At 44.0% G+C, this 14616-nt stretch overlaps 3 protein-coding genes across 3 annotated transcripts in view; 1 reads left to right on the plus strand and 2 right to left on the minus strand.

Moving 5' to 3' along the window:
- Positions 1-2395, minus strand: part of ncf4 (neutrophil cytosolic factor 4) — a 17167-nt gene extending 14772 nt beyond the window's left edge. The window contains exons 1-4 of the mRNA XM_053854915.1: positions 2051-2395; positions 1144-1228; positions 915-1077; positions 59-129 (exon numbers count right to left, since the gene is read on the minus strand). Of these exons, the coding sequence (XP_053710890.1) occupies positions 59-129; positions 915-1077; positions 1144-1228; positions 2051-2280 (549 nt within the window). The 5' untranslated portion in view covers positions 2281-2395. The remainder of the gene's footprint in view (positions 1-58; positions 130-914; positions 1078-1143; positions 1229-2050) is intronic.
- pvalb7 (parvalbumin 7) overlaps positions 1-6888 on the plus strand; it is a 15919-nt gene extending 9031 nt beyond the window's left edge. The window contains exons 2-5 of the mRNA XM_053854917.1: positions 5576-5644; positions 5723-5852; positions 5921-6030; positions 6385-6888. Of these exons, the coding sequence (XP_053710892.1) occupies positions 5576-5644; positions 5723-5852; positions 5921-6030; positions 6385-6410 (335 nt within the window). The 3' untranslated portion in view covers positions 6411-6888. The remainder of the gene's footprint in view (positions 1-5575; positions 5645-5722; positions 5853-5920; positions 6031-6384) is intronic.
- baiap2l2b (BAR/IMD domain containing adaptor protein 2 like 2b) lies at positions 5807-14390 on the minus strand. Its single transcript, XM_053854916.1, has 13 exons — positions 13654-14390; positions 13507-13582; positions 13019-13105; positions 11500-11903; positions 11236-11325; positions 11009-11140; positions 10512-10616; positions 10075-10177; positions 9799-10006; positions 9511-9576; positions 9032-9371; positions 8915-8958; positions 5807-8349 (listed from the first exon to the last, which is right to left on the minus strand). The coding sequence occupies exons 4-13, from the start codon at positions 11536-11538 to the stop codon at positions 8274-8276; spliced, it is 1203 nt and encodes a 400-aa protein (XP_053710891.1). The 5' UTR covers positions 11539-11903; positions 13019-13105; positions 13507-13582; positions 13654-14390; the 3' UTR covers positions 5807-8273.
- Positions 14391-14616: the final 226 nt, after the last annotated feature.

Consider the following 14616-nt stretch of genomic DNA (forward strand, 5'->3'; position numbering starts at 1 on the left):
AATATAATTGGAGCCAGAACTGCACTGACAGGAGCGACTAATCTGAAGTCCGTTTTACCTTCATGTACGTGTTGAGCTCTGGTATCCGACCCTCTGCGATCTCCTGCTTGTTCCCGATGTAGACTTTTCCTGGAGACCAAAGAACACCTCTGAACTGGGATCCTGATGAAGCCATTTGTTGCTACGATTTGAGTTCCAAACTGTCCGATTGGCGGAAACAGTTGAAGGATTCTAAAGCGTTTTATTAAGCAGCAGAAGTCGGTCACACTTCACCAATCTTTATGCCCAGACTGACTTCTCACAACTGTGGAGGTCAGGGTCTGGAGTTTGATCCCTCCTCACATGTCTTTGTGGTGCTCCACTGAGGGCCTCACAAATCTCGTGTGAAGCAGCCAGGGTGAGGATCAGCTCCCCGAATTCAGAGACCATGGTTCTCAGTTGGAAAAGTTTAAATGCCTGGTCCTGGCATCTTGGTGGTGCGTGAGGAGGACAGATGGATGTGGCACCTCCACTCATGGTGATGAAGGAGCAGAGGCAAGGGGCAAAGCCGATCCGGTGCTCCTCCTCACCAAAGTTGAGGTGGTCCGGGCCTCTTCCTTCTGGACCCCTAGCGCTGCCCCAAAAGTAGGAGGGAATACCGCGGCATGCAGTCAGAAACGGAGGAGGTTTCTCATGAGAAAGAAATCTGGACTTCTTCACTGCAGCTGCTGCCCCAGCGACTCAACTCAAGTGGTGCAAATCATTTAAAACTTTGGCAGCCTTTTGTATACTTGTCATTGGCATGTTTCCCCAAAGCACTCAGTGTTTGCTCAGTTGAGAACTTCAGCCCCTGAAGCGAGCACGGGGATCCAGACCAACAAATATTTGAGCAATGTGAAATTTGAGCTGGCGCAGAGTGGCGCGCGCGCGCTCACCTGGAAGAGTCGGCAGGAGACAGCTGTAGGTTCCGTTGGTTCTGTCTGGGTTGGCTACGGAATACTTGGAGTCCAGCGCCTGGTGGAGACTGTGGAAGGCCCGGTAGCGTCGGTAGATCAGATACTTGCTCCCGCCTTTGGTCTTCACCTCTATCACGAACTTCTAGCAGTGGCGGAAACACAAGCTTGTGATGCAGCGCTCGCTCGGCGATACCTGTTCAACACTTACGAAGTAGTAAATGAAGCCCTTCTTCTCCTCCGTGTCCGCGATAATCGCACTGACTGGGACGTCATCTGGAAGCTGGTCGAAGTCACTGCGACAAAGACATTACTGAAGTCAAGTTTGAGTATTGCTTGCTCAAACGGAGACAGTGTTTTTTTCACATCACTGCTGCACAAGTGTGCTGCAATGATTTTCATCAGTGATGCCTGCTGAGGTTCACAGGTGTCAAGAGCCCTGACTTCTGTGGCTCCCTGGGGCCCGCAGGAAGAAAGCCATGAGACAGAGCCAAGAGTCCAGAGGAACCGTGGCCATATGACTTTCATTCAAAACACAATGGAAAACAGTTCCTTCTCCAATACAGACAACACTCCGATTCCATTTTCATCAAGTTACAAAAGTCTGTGTTTTCAGGTTCAAACTTCAGGCCACTGACAGTGGAAACCCTCAGAATCCAACACAACCTCATTTGCAACACCACCAAGATCAATCTTATGGACAAGAATGACTCTCCAGTTTTCCACCAAGAGATCATTGTGGTTTGAGGACAACACAGTTTAGTTTAGTTTAGTCAGCACACAATTCATGATGTTTGAGAAAGGGAGTGTGAGCGGGACCATTTTCCTTAATTTACAGTTACTTTTCTTAAGTTCCAACCATAATCTCAGTACAAACTGGGATCGTAATAAACATCTTCATTTCCAGTTCCATCTCCATGCCTACGCAGGGACCAAAGAAAACAGTTCAGTGTTTCAGCTGTTGACTGTCACATTTCACTCCATATCTTTACATTTTCTCACTGTCTTCAAACAAGATTATCAATAAAACATGAACTGTGCGCTGTTTAGAAGGACCCAATATGAAGTCAAAACACCTGAGACAGGTGAGATTCACGTGTGACGAGTTTCGAACTCACCTTTCCTCTCGAAGCTGCGGCAGCGGCATGGAGCCTGCGAAAAGACACCACAAACTCGAGCGAGAAAAGGTAGAGTGGAAGAGGAGAGCCGTGAGAGAGGACGGAGGAGAAGCGAGTGGAAGCCTTCCGACGCAGATCTGCGGAACTTGACACCAGGAAGCGCTCAAGACGAGCAGCTGGCTGAGCTTCCTAATTTGATGTGGTTTTCCCGACCGTGTTCTCCGCAACATGACGCGTAGAAACGCGCTCGAATGAGTGCAAAACAGCGCAAAAATATACACAATTTTAATGATGACAATAGTCAGCAAGTGAATGACGTCACTCGAGAACGCGTTTGCCTTCGTCGGTTTTATTTAGTTTCCTCGTCAAAACTTAAAAACACACCAAAAAATAAAGTATATTAAAAATAAATTATTTCAAAGGAAAGGTTTCATACATTTCTAATCCAAAATAAATAATGACATAAATAGCCTCAACTATTGAAGTTTACCAAATCAAACGTCAATTTACTTGTGTTTATTTAATTTCAATGATCGTTTTGGGTATCTGGGACCTTCTTTTTTCTTTTTTTTTTTTTTTTTTTTTTTTTTTCATGTGATTGAAGATCTTTCCAAGCCTCCATTTTCCTTCCACAGGAAAAGACTTCTATCTGCAAAATCAAATCATCTATCAGTCAGTGAACCAGTGCACACGTTTGTTTACAGGAATAATCCGTGTTTGTTAACACTAGAGTTGCACATCCTTCTCCTTCACTGAGGTTACATAATGTCTCTTGTTTGGCTTCTGCAGTTGAGAAAAGGTGTCAGAGTTGAGCGAGGGGATTTTTACTATAGCTTAAATAAAGGCTGAAACTAGCATTTTCTTTTTTAACCGCTGAGCAGTTTTTATTGGTTGGTTAAATACACTTCAAAAAAGTCTGAAAAGGAAGCGATGTTCCGTAAGAATGGCTGTGGTTTGTAGTGAAACGTTCAACAGATGGGCATGAGCTTATCATCCGAGCAGCGGGGGAAGTTGGTGTAGAGAACAGCTCCATTTATGTACGAGTGAAATAGATGGTGCCGATCAATTCCTGCTGGACTTGATGGTGGGACGATGGATGTTTCTCCAGTGTCTAAGTGGGCGGCGGCCCTGGGGCAGACCCAGCACATGCTGATGAGGTTAAGATTAAGCTGGGAGTTTTTCCTGAAGAAGACATTGTTTCCGGAGAGAAAGAAACTTCAAGCTGCGTGTCACAAGCTCAAATGTTTTGAATAATTGAAAATATATAATAAGCCATCCCTCTCAAAGGATTAAAAGTCAAGGTGGTAAATAAAGATTTTTATTTTCTCTTTTCAGAATCCAGTATAGCGCTATAACTGTGCAATGACTACGGCAAACAATGTTATGATTATGAATTATAGCTATAATCATGGATGTCCCGAAATCTGCAAACTCATGTCATAACCGGAGACTTTGACTTTGGGACTTGAGCAGATGAACGAGCTCGAGCTAACAGTTACACAGAAGGAGTGCTTGTTTTGAAGCTTGCTTCTCCTCATTATTATTTTTTTGGAAGGACACCAGTTTGTCTGAAGTTGCCCAGATGGGAAAAAAGGAAATGAAAGATACAAACTTTGGTGACATTAGTTTGCACTATTAAGTAGCAACTGAGAGTAAAAATCGAATGATAATCCTGAAACTAATAGACAACTCGCTAATAGACAAATAAAAACTTAATTCCATTTAAAAAATAGACATGGACACCTTCTAACTGAAGTGGACCAGGTAAACTTCTTTAAATTGTTGTCACTTACAAGTCATATTAACATATTCCGATTTTTTTTTTTTTTTTTTTTAAATAGTAAAGAAATTAAGAATATATGATCACTACTCCAAATAGTTTACAAGAGGTTCGGCCCCGGGTGTAGTAAAGATGTGTGGCTTTCTTTTTCCTCATAAAAAACAAAGAATATATTTTCAACCGAACCTGCTCCACAAAACGCTCCGTATATGTCAGTGGACTGTAAGAAGTGTCGGGCTAGTGACGTCACCAGCACCTGAGCGAAGACACGCCTCCCTTTCGCACTGTCGTCACGATAATGTCGAGCAACCAGAATTAATTTGACATTTTTTCAGCCTCACAGACCCGCAGGCAAAGAAAGTCAACTTCAGAAAGGCGGATCTTAGCACGTAGCAAACTCGATGCTCCTCTTATGGAGCTCAGCATCTCCCACTCACGCCCACACAGGCTGCGAGATCTCATCATAACCTGCTGCGCTCTTGTCAGCCGAGAGGAAACTGGCAGGGTTTTAGTTCGATGCCTTGCTGGAGGGGCGATCGTCGAGAATTACTCAAGATCTATAGCTTCCTCTGGTGTCGCGCTGCCGCGCCTGATGGAGCTGATGACGAAAGAGAGCGCACTGTAGCGGCAATCTCCAGCGACATCTAGTGGTGTTCTGTCATACTGCAGCCAGGTGCATGTTGCAGCGCTTTACAGGAGGCATGGCGACAGTTATGATGCTCGAAATAAGGAGCGAAACGGCTGGAGACCCGCTCCTGCACACGAAATAACACACAATTAAAATAAAATAAAGAATGAATTCACGTATTTATGTTTTAACCTAGGCGTGTTTTTGGATAAAAACTGTTTTATCTGAAGATATGTATTTAATATGAACTGAAGATACGTCAATAGTTCAAGTGCGTATGCAGACAGAGAGGACTTCCAGGAAGGTCATTTTGGATCTTGGCTGCCCATTTGTTTATTTGCATTGGATGGGCAAAGCGTCTTGAATTGACCTTGACAAACCTCACTGTGGCGGCAGATATGAGTGGTACCGGTGTCGTAAGCTGAGACTAGAGCTGGGCTGAGTCTCCATGCAACAGTATCCTCATTTCCAGAGCCCAGATGGAGGCCATCTAGTGGGCTCTGGAAATGAGGCTGGTGTTTCATGATGGGTCACCAGTCCATTACTAGCCAGGAGCAAAAAAACATCTACACGTCTTGCAGTCATTCCCAAGCCACCAGATGAATATCAAGTGATCTCCGACTTCAAACCTTGTGAGTCTAACCTTTGGGAGCCGTCAGAAAGTTTGTGGTCACCATCAATAGCCAATGGGAAAATGGTCCATACTTACTTTAGATAGAGCCACATTCGTTCACCTTGTATCGCAGTGGTCATAATGTTAGAGCTGATTTGTGTGAGATGATATGTGGTCCATTTAGTTTCCCAGGAAGATCAGCTTATTACTGACTTACTCACTTGAACACACTGGACGTTCAATACTCTGAAGAAAAGGGTTGCCGCTCCATCTTGACCCCTGCTGGCGCCTTTAGGTCGACACAGTGTGAAGTCATTGAGAGCTGAAGCCTCAGAGAAAAGACTGCAGTATTTGACTCATCTAAAATAAATGATAGCAGACTTTCAAGACAGAATTAAATGGAGGGAGAAAGGGAAAGGCTCCAGAAGAAAGCCAACTGACCTCTCAGGTTTCTGTCCTCCATGTCCATGTCTCCTGATATTCTCCTTCCTTGTCTGTGCCCAGCTGAAAGGATGACGATGACGGACCTGCTGAAAGCCGAGGAGATCAAGAAAGCTCTTGATGCCTTTGCTGGTGAATTCAGTGAACTCAATTTTTGATTAAGTTTGCGAAGAGGTCAATAGAACTTTCTCCCTCTTTTGTGCCGAACAGCAGAGACATTCGATCCCAAGAGGTTCTTTGAGATAATTGGGATGAGGGCCATGTCGGCCGAGGACGTCAAGAAAGTCTTCCGGGTCCTGGACGTGGACGGGAGCGGCTTCATCGAGGAGGAGGAACTAAAGTGAAAATGGAAACACAAGTGTTGGAGGTGCGCCTGACGGTGTGTGACGTGACGTGTCTCGGCTGCAGGTTCGTGCTCAAAGGCTTCTCTGAGGAGGGCAGGGACCTGACCGACGCAGAAACATCAGCCTTCCTCAAAGCGGCAGACAAGGACGGCGACGGCAAGATCGGAATGGACGGTGAGGATTAGTGTGAATCATATGGGACGTGAAGCGGAGCGTTAGGTTTGTGTTTCCACGCTCCCAGGTGATCATATCTGGTTCCATCTTTTCAGTCCTCTTCAGCAATGATTTAAGATTACGGTCGCCAAAAAACAAAAACAAAGTGCCATCACACACCTCTAGAGTACTGCAGTCATTATTCTGTGGGTCGCTCATTTGCATCAACACATCCTAGCTCTGACACCGCTCAAGAGCCCCTCCTTATCTGGTCCTCTACAAGAAAGCACAAACAAAAGTCAACAGCAAAGTGTGTGCATGGCTGCAACAGTCGCTGCGCTCTGTGAAAGTGAGCAAGTTTCTGTGTTCCTGCAGAGTTTGAAGTGATGGTGCATGAGTAGAGGACAGCGCTAAGCCTTCCTCCTCCTCTTCCTCCCCGTCCTCATACTTTGTAACTGCCACCTCCTGTCATCTCCCACGAGACACCACTCGGAGCCACTGCTCAGCCGGACAGGAGCGAGGGAGCGACCAGAGGAGGAACACTGGGCCGCCGCAAGCACGACCCTCCATTTTTATAAATACACGACCCTCCATATTGGTTTCTGAATCTTTCTGACTGTAACTGAAAATACCGCTTGTGCTGTGGTTGGCGTAGTTGAATCTATACGTGATTATTTGTGTGTGTGAGTGTGTGAGAGACTGGTTGAGTTTTTGTGTTGACAGTGCACCTTCCTCCCACTCCCCTCTCTCATGACCTCTTCCCTGACCTCACCACCTCCTCTCCTCTCTCCTCCTCCTTACTTCTTGCTGCCTCTGTTCAGATGAGAATAAAAAGATACAAAGTGAGAGATGCAAAGTAATAATAAACACTTGAGTTACTGATGTCTCTTTACTTGTTGTTCCTAGCTGACAAATTGAACACAAAAACAGTGAAGATGCAGAAATACACGTCAGCTGTGAACATGCTTTTACAAGCTGAATTTGTTGTTTTATGAAGCACCTTTCACAAATGTATTAAAAGTTGGAATGAGCATTTGTCCGTCACGCCAGTATTTTCACTGAACAAGCACTTAGTCGTTGCATCTTTCTCACGAGTCATAACGGCATGACTTGCTTGATAGATTGTTTTACCTTAATCCATAGGATGATGCTTGTTATAGTTATAAAAACCTGCATAAGCAAATGGAAAAAAAATCTATTATATATGATTCGACAGATATATACAAGAAATGGACTGAAAAAGCTTCATGAACCGTCACATTCAGTGTCCACTAGATGGCGTGCTCCGCTTCATAATGCTCGGCTTTGGCGCCCCTCAAGCCAAGACATGGACAAAGTGTGGCCTGGGGGCCACATGGAGCCCTTAGCCTTCATTCATGTGGCCCCCACAAGGTCAGAGCAAAACTTTATTCCTTTTTTTCATAGTTCATTTTAGGTCTGTGAAAATGAAGACCGAAAAATAAGTATTAGACAATTAAAATTACATTATTTTAGTGAGAAACACACTTTTTAACAATATTTATTGTCCTTCAAAAAAAAAAAATCAATAAAATACCAAGGCATTCTCTTAAGATTATCCACTATTTATGATTTATGTTGTCAGTCATTAAATACAATGTAAGTAAACCGAAAATATATATAATCAGCAACATATTTTAAGCATACAGGTATACTAATACTTTAGAAACAAAATTCAGGAAAAATGTAAGACTAGTCTTTGGGCTCCACGGCCCATCTTGTGGTGACACACCAACAATGCACCGATTGTAATTGTGATATTCATAAGTCATAAGTGATAGTAATTCTTCTTAGTACAGTAGCATATGAGTACTACTTAGTAGTCAAATGCTGCTGTTTGTTTCAAGACAAAGGTCGCGATCATACATCTTAGGTCCTTCTTATCCAAGATAACAAAAAAAAAAAAACGAAAAAAAAAATGGTTGGATCAAGAGGTTAGGCACCTACTGAGCTCTGAAAACGAGGCTTCATGAAGCATCATGGATAAGTGTTTTGAACAGGACATTTGGAGGCAAAAGTCTAAAGGGGACAGTTAACTTAAAGTGTAAAGCTAACAACATCAGTGAACAAGGAACTATTTTCTACAGACATGCTGTAATACTGCTCACAAGCTCCCCAGCACTGAGCCATATCTGGGTCAACAACAATGATCCAACAATCCTCCCACAGCTGGAACGCACGCTCTTCCTCCACCACCCGATCTGACGGCCTCAGTTACAAACACGACTTGCGCGAGCGCTGACGGCTCAGTGGATCCTCGGGGCCGATCTGTCATTAGTCGTCGTGGGCCGAAGCTTTACAGTGGCGAACGGGTTTGTGCCTCTGAAATAAGAGGACGATGGAAAATGTTACACAATACCCCCCCGGTCAGACGCACACCAACGCTGGCTATAGATTACAAAACTGTTGATGATGATTAGATGGGAGAATGCAGAGAGAGAGAGAGAGAGATAGAGAGAGATGAGGAGAGAGAGAGACGGGGAGATAAGGAGAGAGAGAGGGGTTCCGAAGAGTTGGGTCAGGCTGAGAGAATAAATTTCGATGGAAGTTTTAGGATTGTGGGGCGAGAAACAGAAAATGAGGTGGTGCTACCACCTGTTGAGGCTAGAGCTGCAACATGAGCTCCTGAACGTTACTGCCACCTGCTGTCCAAATCAGATTTCAAATGTAATGATATTAATGAGATAATGAGATTTTACTACAAAAAGCCATGCAAATGAATGGATTAAATCCATATAGGGCCATAATATCAGGTTAAAAAGTGGCAATAAGGTAGGAAACAAGCTGCTTGGAGGAGGTCTGCACTCTCTGACTTCGCGTATAGTTTTGGAGCTTTGTAGAATTCACAGTTTGAGATATTAGTCTATGATCGAAAACAAAGATTCACCTGGGAAACAGTGGGTGTTCCGGCGGTCCAGTGGGCGACAGTGTCTGTCAAAAAAATAAAAAGTGTTCAAAACACTCCATGTATTGTGAGAACTAGCTAGGAATGATGTGAATTTACCAGTGAATCAGGCTCGCTTTTCCTGTCAGAAAAGGGTGAAACTGCTCGTGTATCCACAGAAGCTCTCCTGAGATTCAGACTCGTGGGAGGCGGGGGCGGCGGTGGAGGAGGCGGTGGTGCCACTTCAGAGTAGCTCTTTGTTTGAATCGTTTTTGTCTCCACTGATAGTTCGGCCCTCTTCTCCGGCAGCGGTGAGATGGGTCGGAAGTCTGCCGAGGCTCTGCGGTCAGGAGTGGCCGGTGGCGGGATGTCTCCGTAGTTCCTGCCCTCCGGCTGTTCTCCGTGGGAGTCAGTGGGGTCCAGCAGGTTGTTCATGCTGTGGCTGCGGATAGCGCCTCCACTGAGAGGTTAAAAGGTGCAAGATTAAATTCAGAAACTGCTTCAGGTGATCTCCTGGAGCCGAGAAATGTTGGCTAGAACTGTGGGAAAACAAAAAAACTAGTTGTCATCTAGTTTTTTTGAGAGAGGAAAAGTTGTACCTCGTTGTTAAAGTGTTGGAGAAATCCTCGACAGACGCCACGTACGCAGCAGGAAACCAACCTTGGCTGGAATTAAATGAAGCAAAATCTCTTACTGGTCAGAGGAAAAACAAGCGGACACACGAAAACTACAGTTCTCAGGGAGAGAAAATCTGGTCAACAGCCAACTCATGTTGGCTTGCATGACAGCTAAGAGTGACTTCCCTCCTGCTGCACGTTAGTTTGACACTGGTCACCGGACTATTTGAACCACAGGAACCCTGAGGTCACCACACTGGTAAAACTCACCGCATGTTGCCGTCGGTGCGGCCGTACAGCCAGCCGTTGCGCGGCTCCTGAACCAGAACGGTGATGGTCTCTCCTCTATTGAAGGGCAGAAGTTTGGGGTTGGACGAGGATGGATGAGACACCAAGGCTCTCATGGCTCTGCCAGAACCCAAACCCAGTGATTCCCCGACAGAGCTGGAGCGAGAGCGGCTGGGCAGAGGGGACGGCGCTGGTGGTGTGATGGGACGATGGTTAAAACACAGAACCTTGGGATTACAAGCAAGAATTCACATGCACCTCTAGAGGGCACTCTCCCCAGCGCCTGCTGCTCCCGCCGAGCCCAGGACATGTCTTCGTCTCTGGCCACCGTCTGCAGTAGTGAGGTCACTGAGCCACGCAACTGCCAAAAAATAATTTTATCTTTTACTGGAGCTTTCATAATGAATTAGTCACGAGTAATTGCATTTTAATGTTGGATCTGTACACATGCAAACATCATTATTATTATTATTATTATTATTATTATTATTATTATTATTATTATTATTATTATTATTATTATTATTATTATTATTATTATGTTATGAAACACAATTTATTTATTAATCTAAATAAATGCGCTTAAGTCCCAGCCCATACCTTTTTACATTAGTACACTCAATATCTGAAAGCTCAGGTCAAACAGCAACAATGAGGTAACGGGCAGAAGTTTGCTTAAACAAAGTGTTGAATACTTGGGCTTCTTGATCCAAATGGTTGGGGGTACGAGGTCTGGACCCTCTGGTTTCATTCACTTTCTCCTTCCACCCATCAGCCTTTTGCTGGAGAGAGGCGCCAGTCTGAAATGAAGAGAAGTTAAGAGTGACTGCCAAAAACAGCGGTACTCCAAATATCTCCTAGCGTATTGACTATTTATATGATGTGCACCTCAGGCGTGAATAAAGAAACACCTGTGCTGTACTGTCTTTCATCAGGTTTGGTGAATTCAAACAGGGAGCAGTTCTAAACTGAGCAACAGGAGTCAGAACAATTAAATCAGACAAGTGCCCTTTACGGTCAAGATTCCTCACCAACACTGGATAAAATCCAGTGCTACTCGTTCGGAAATACACGAAACACAGAAAACCTTTAGAATCAAAGAGGAGTCAAACTTTTCCACATCATTAAATGTGGTTCAAGTTAAAGCCAAGAATGAGACGCACAAGTGGGATCTGTGTTAGAGGTTGTGTACCTTATTTATGAGAAATAGCATGGACTGAGTGAGACCGCAGTGTTTCTCCGCGAGGAAGCGATACCTCCTCTCCTCTTCTTTCAGGATCTCTTGCTGGCTCTGCCTCAGGTACATCATGTAGTCGCTGTTCTCCTACACACACATACAATCCCTGAGTGTGTCTGTACAGGAGCAGAGTGTGTGTGTGTGTGTGTGTGTGTGTGTGTGTGTATGTGATATCACAGTACCAGAGAGTCTCTGTACGTGCCTCGTCGAAGCTGTTTCTCTAAAGCCTCGGCTTGGTTCCGCACCTCCAGTTCATACACTCTACGACTGCCCTGTAGAGCACAGAAACCTTGCCTATTTACACATATTTTTAAAAAGCCTGGCAAATATCTTAAGTTAAATCATGTTGTTGTGATTATATTTTACAAAATATGACGCACAAACAGCATTGAATAAAGCATAAAAGAAGGTCAGGAGTACAAGCATTCTAGGATATTGATACTTGCATCAATGTACTCCTCATCCAGCTTGACATTCTTCTCCATGGCCTGCAGCACTTCGATCTGGAACCAACGAAACTGCCACAGAATGAAGGTGGATTTACATAATTTCACTACAAATTTACCAAATATCAGATGTTCTGTTTCACACTTGTTTGTCCTAAATGTGCAACTCTGTTATTCCGTTATAAGTGACACAAGCCTGAACCCTCTTGAACTGTTTGAGGTGCGGAACATTGATGTTCATGTCAAACCATGTGGCCGAATACCAAACTACGCAGCTAGGACTTGTTTACAATTTACAATGTCGTGTCATGACCCAGTAAAGAAACACGAGCGGATACTTGCCACTCCTTCCATCTCCGCAGTGAGTCTCCTCTGAGTGTCTGATATCTGGATCAGGACGTCACCTGTGTGGAAACATTCAGAAGCTCACTGACACAGAAGAGTGAAAATACATCTCACATAATTAGCTAACGGTGAACTGGAATTATTATTAATTGTGAAGTGAAGAAACAATGAGCATTGGTTCCCCATACTAAAACACTGACCTCCGTTAGCCTGAGCAACAGACCTGTGTTACTGCTGCTTGCATCAATAAGTCTACAGTCTCTACATAACTTAAAAATGAGACCTTGAGCAGAACCAGACACAGTGGTCTCAGACAGTCGGACTCAGACGGGAAGTGAGTAACAATGAGGTAAAGTTGGAAATGAGCTTTCATCCTGCTGATGAAACTATCAAAACAAACGATTAAAAGCTAAAACTTCATCATGTAATTTACTGTGTGGATAAACCTTGTTGTTCCCCCCAAATTGTTTCCAACTTTAGGAATGATATTCAAGACAATACTTAAACACAAGCACTGCCTTAGCTGTTTAATAAATATTGATAATCCAATCTACAGGTGATTCTGATGCAACTCTAATTATTGGAATGAAATCTGAATACCTTGCACTACCCCCGGCCTTCTGTGTGCTTAATAATAAAGGATTATTGGACTTCAGGTGAAGTTATTCTTCGCACACTCTAGCGCCTACATATTTAACAAGACACTGCTTATTTCACATCGGATTCTTCAGAAAGATGGCGGGCACATCACTGAGAGCTCCTGGAAGCCCTTCGTGGAGACTGTGCGCACGCTGGTCAAACCCAGGAATTAAAGTACAGGCTGCTCATCCTTTATTTACTGAGCGAAACTTCATCCAGCTCATTATGGCTCTGTGACCTTCTCGGTTTGCCATGTTTGCGCAGCCACGTGCTGCAGTTAGGGAGTGTGGGGGAATGTGGACGGCTAATTAAACGCGGACAATGTAGCTCCGGCCTCATCAGGGCCACCGGTGAAAGTGTAGAGAGGGAAAATATGCACTTATGCATGCATCGATACGCTCAAGGACAATACATGCAGGAACTCGAGCGGACAGGTGAAATAATAATCAATAGTATCATCATCAGTGCCTGTACTTCTTGAGCCTTTCGGTCTGAGAGAGCCTTCAATAGGGATTCTATTTTCACAGGTGCTCACCCAGAGAGCGAGAGGACAGCGTGTGTAGAGCCTGGTCGCCCATCTTTGCCACAAAACTGAAGTAGGCCTCGCTGGAAGACGCTAATGCTGCAAAGACACACGCATGAGAAGACAGAAATGACATTTCAGAAGGGAGGACAACACCATTCTCTCTGTGGAAGAACTATCTTCGCATACTTTTTGAAGTACTTTGCCTTCAAGGAAGAGGCGTCCCAACTATTTTGGGAAACAGTTGAATACGAATATGCAGGAGTCTAGGGATCAAATTCTAAATTAAAAGGTGAAAAAAAACTTTTCTGTTGTACATAGGAAGTGAAGTATTTGGGAAAATATTTCTTTTTCAAAACTGAAACAAGTTTTCTTCGACTATTACTAGTCCGGTTGACCTCATTCAAACCTTTGCTGCGTGATAACTGAGCACTCTCACAAACATTGGGAAAATGAAGTATTTCTGAAATAAGTCATAATCAAACAGAAGCCAGTCTCACCTTGAAAAGCTTTGACATAACTATTTCCAAGAGCGACAAGCGTCTGCAAGCCCGGGTTAAAATGCTCCATTAAATTCTGCATGAAATCAAAGAGTTATTTAAGAGTAGAAAGCAATCATACAATCCAAACTCCAGTTTCCTACTCACGGAATAGACATTTAAAGTTGATCGATGCAACTGGTCACTGCTTTGTCCAGACATGGCGAGCACTTTACCAGAATAAGCTAGCAAAAAGACAAATCCAAGTTAGAAAGAAAAGAGGTCAGCATTCACTGTCAAACTTCTGCAGATAATTCCCCCAGTGTCTTCACGCAAAACCGTTGCTGTCTTCAAGTTGAAAACCGTCCAAACTTATCTGACAACAGCTGATATGCTGTTATACTTTTTTCGCCATCAGAAGTTTTGGTGGAACGAGTGGGCGAGCAGTGGAGAAGGGAGAGAGCGTAGCAGCTGCCATCGATATGAGCAACTGTTTCAATTATTGATGAGAACTCTGAAAGAAAAAGAAGACAGAGGAGCGAGAGCCGGCCAACTGGCTGTGACATCGACCAACACCTGAGGGAGAAACTCTGAAGAACTAATAATAGAACATGGACTTTTTTGTGTTCAGCTGACCACACAGACTTGGTGAAGGAAAACTCAGGAGAAACAACTAAAGAACCTATGGAAACATGATCGATAATGGAAAAATGTATGATTTGTACATATTTATTTAAAAAGTAAGTGTGCGTAGAGTAAAATACATGAATTATATCTTCAATATTCTTGTATCATAATTCATCATCACACAATAGGAAGTTAATTAAACTTAAAATAAATATATTACTCTATTTTCCTGGCAAATTAAACATTCCTCATCACATTACTAACATCATCAATGTCAATATGACTCATGAGGCAAAGTCTTTCATGTCTGTGAGGTCATCATACACGACCTTCTGCTCGCCCCACTGCTCCAGACATCCGTCTAAAGTTTCCAGCGCTGTTTTCAAGCGCCGGTCCAGAGCGGTCAGATGCGGCTCGGACAGCAGAGGGGCGATGCGGTGCAGAGGGTCATGCGACAGTGACGCTCTCATTACGTCGCTCAGACGGTAATTCTGCAGGGATAGA

The sequence above is a fragment of the Synchiropus splendidus genome, chromosome 2 (genome assembly GCF_027744825.2).
Source record: "Synchiropus splendidus isolate RoL2022-P1 chromosome 2, RoL_Sspl_1.0, whole genome shotgun sequence".
Lineage (NCBI taxonomy): Eukaryota > Metazoa > Chordata > Actinopteri > Syngnathiformes > Callionymidae > Synchiropus > Synchiropus splendidus.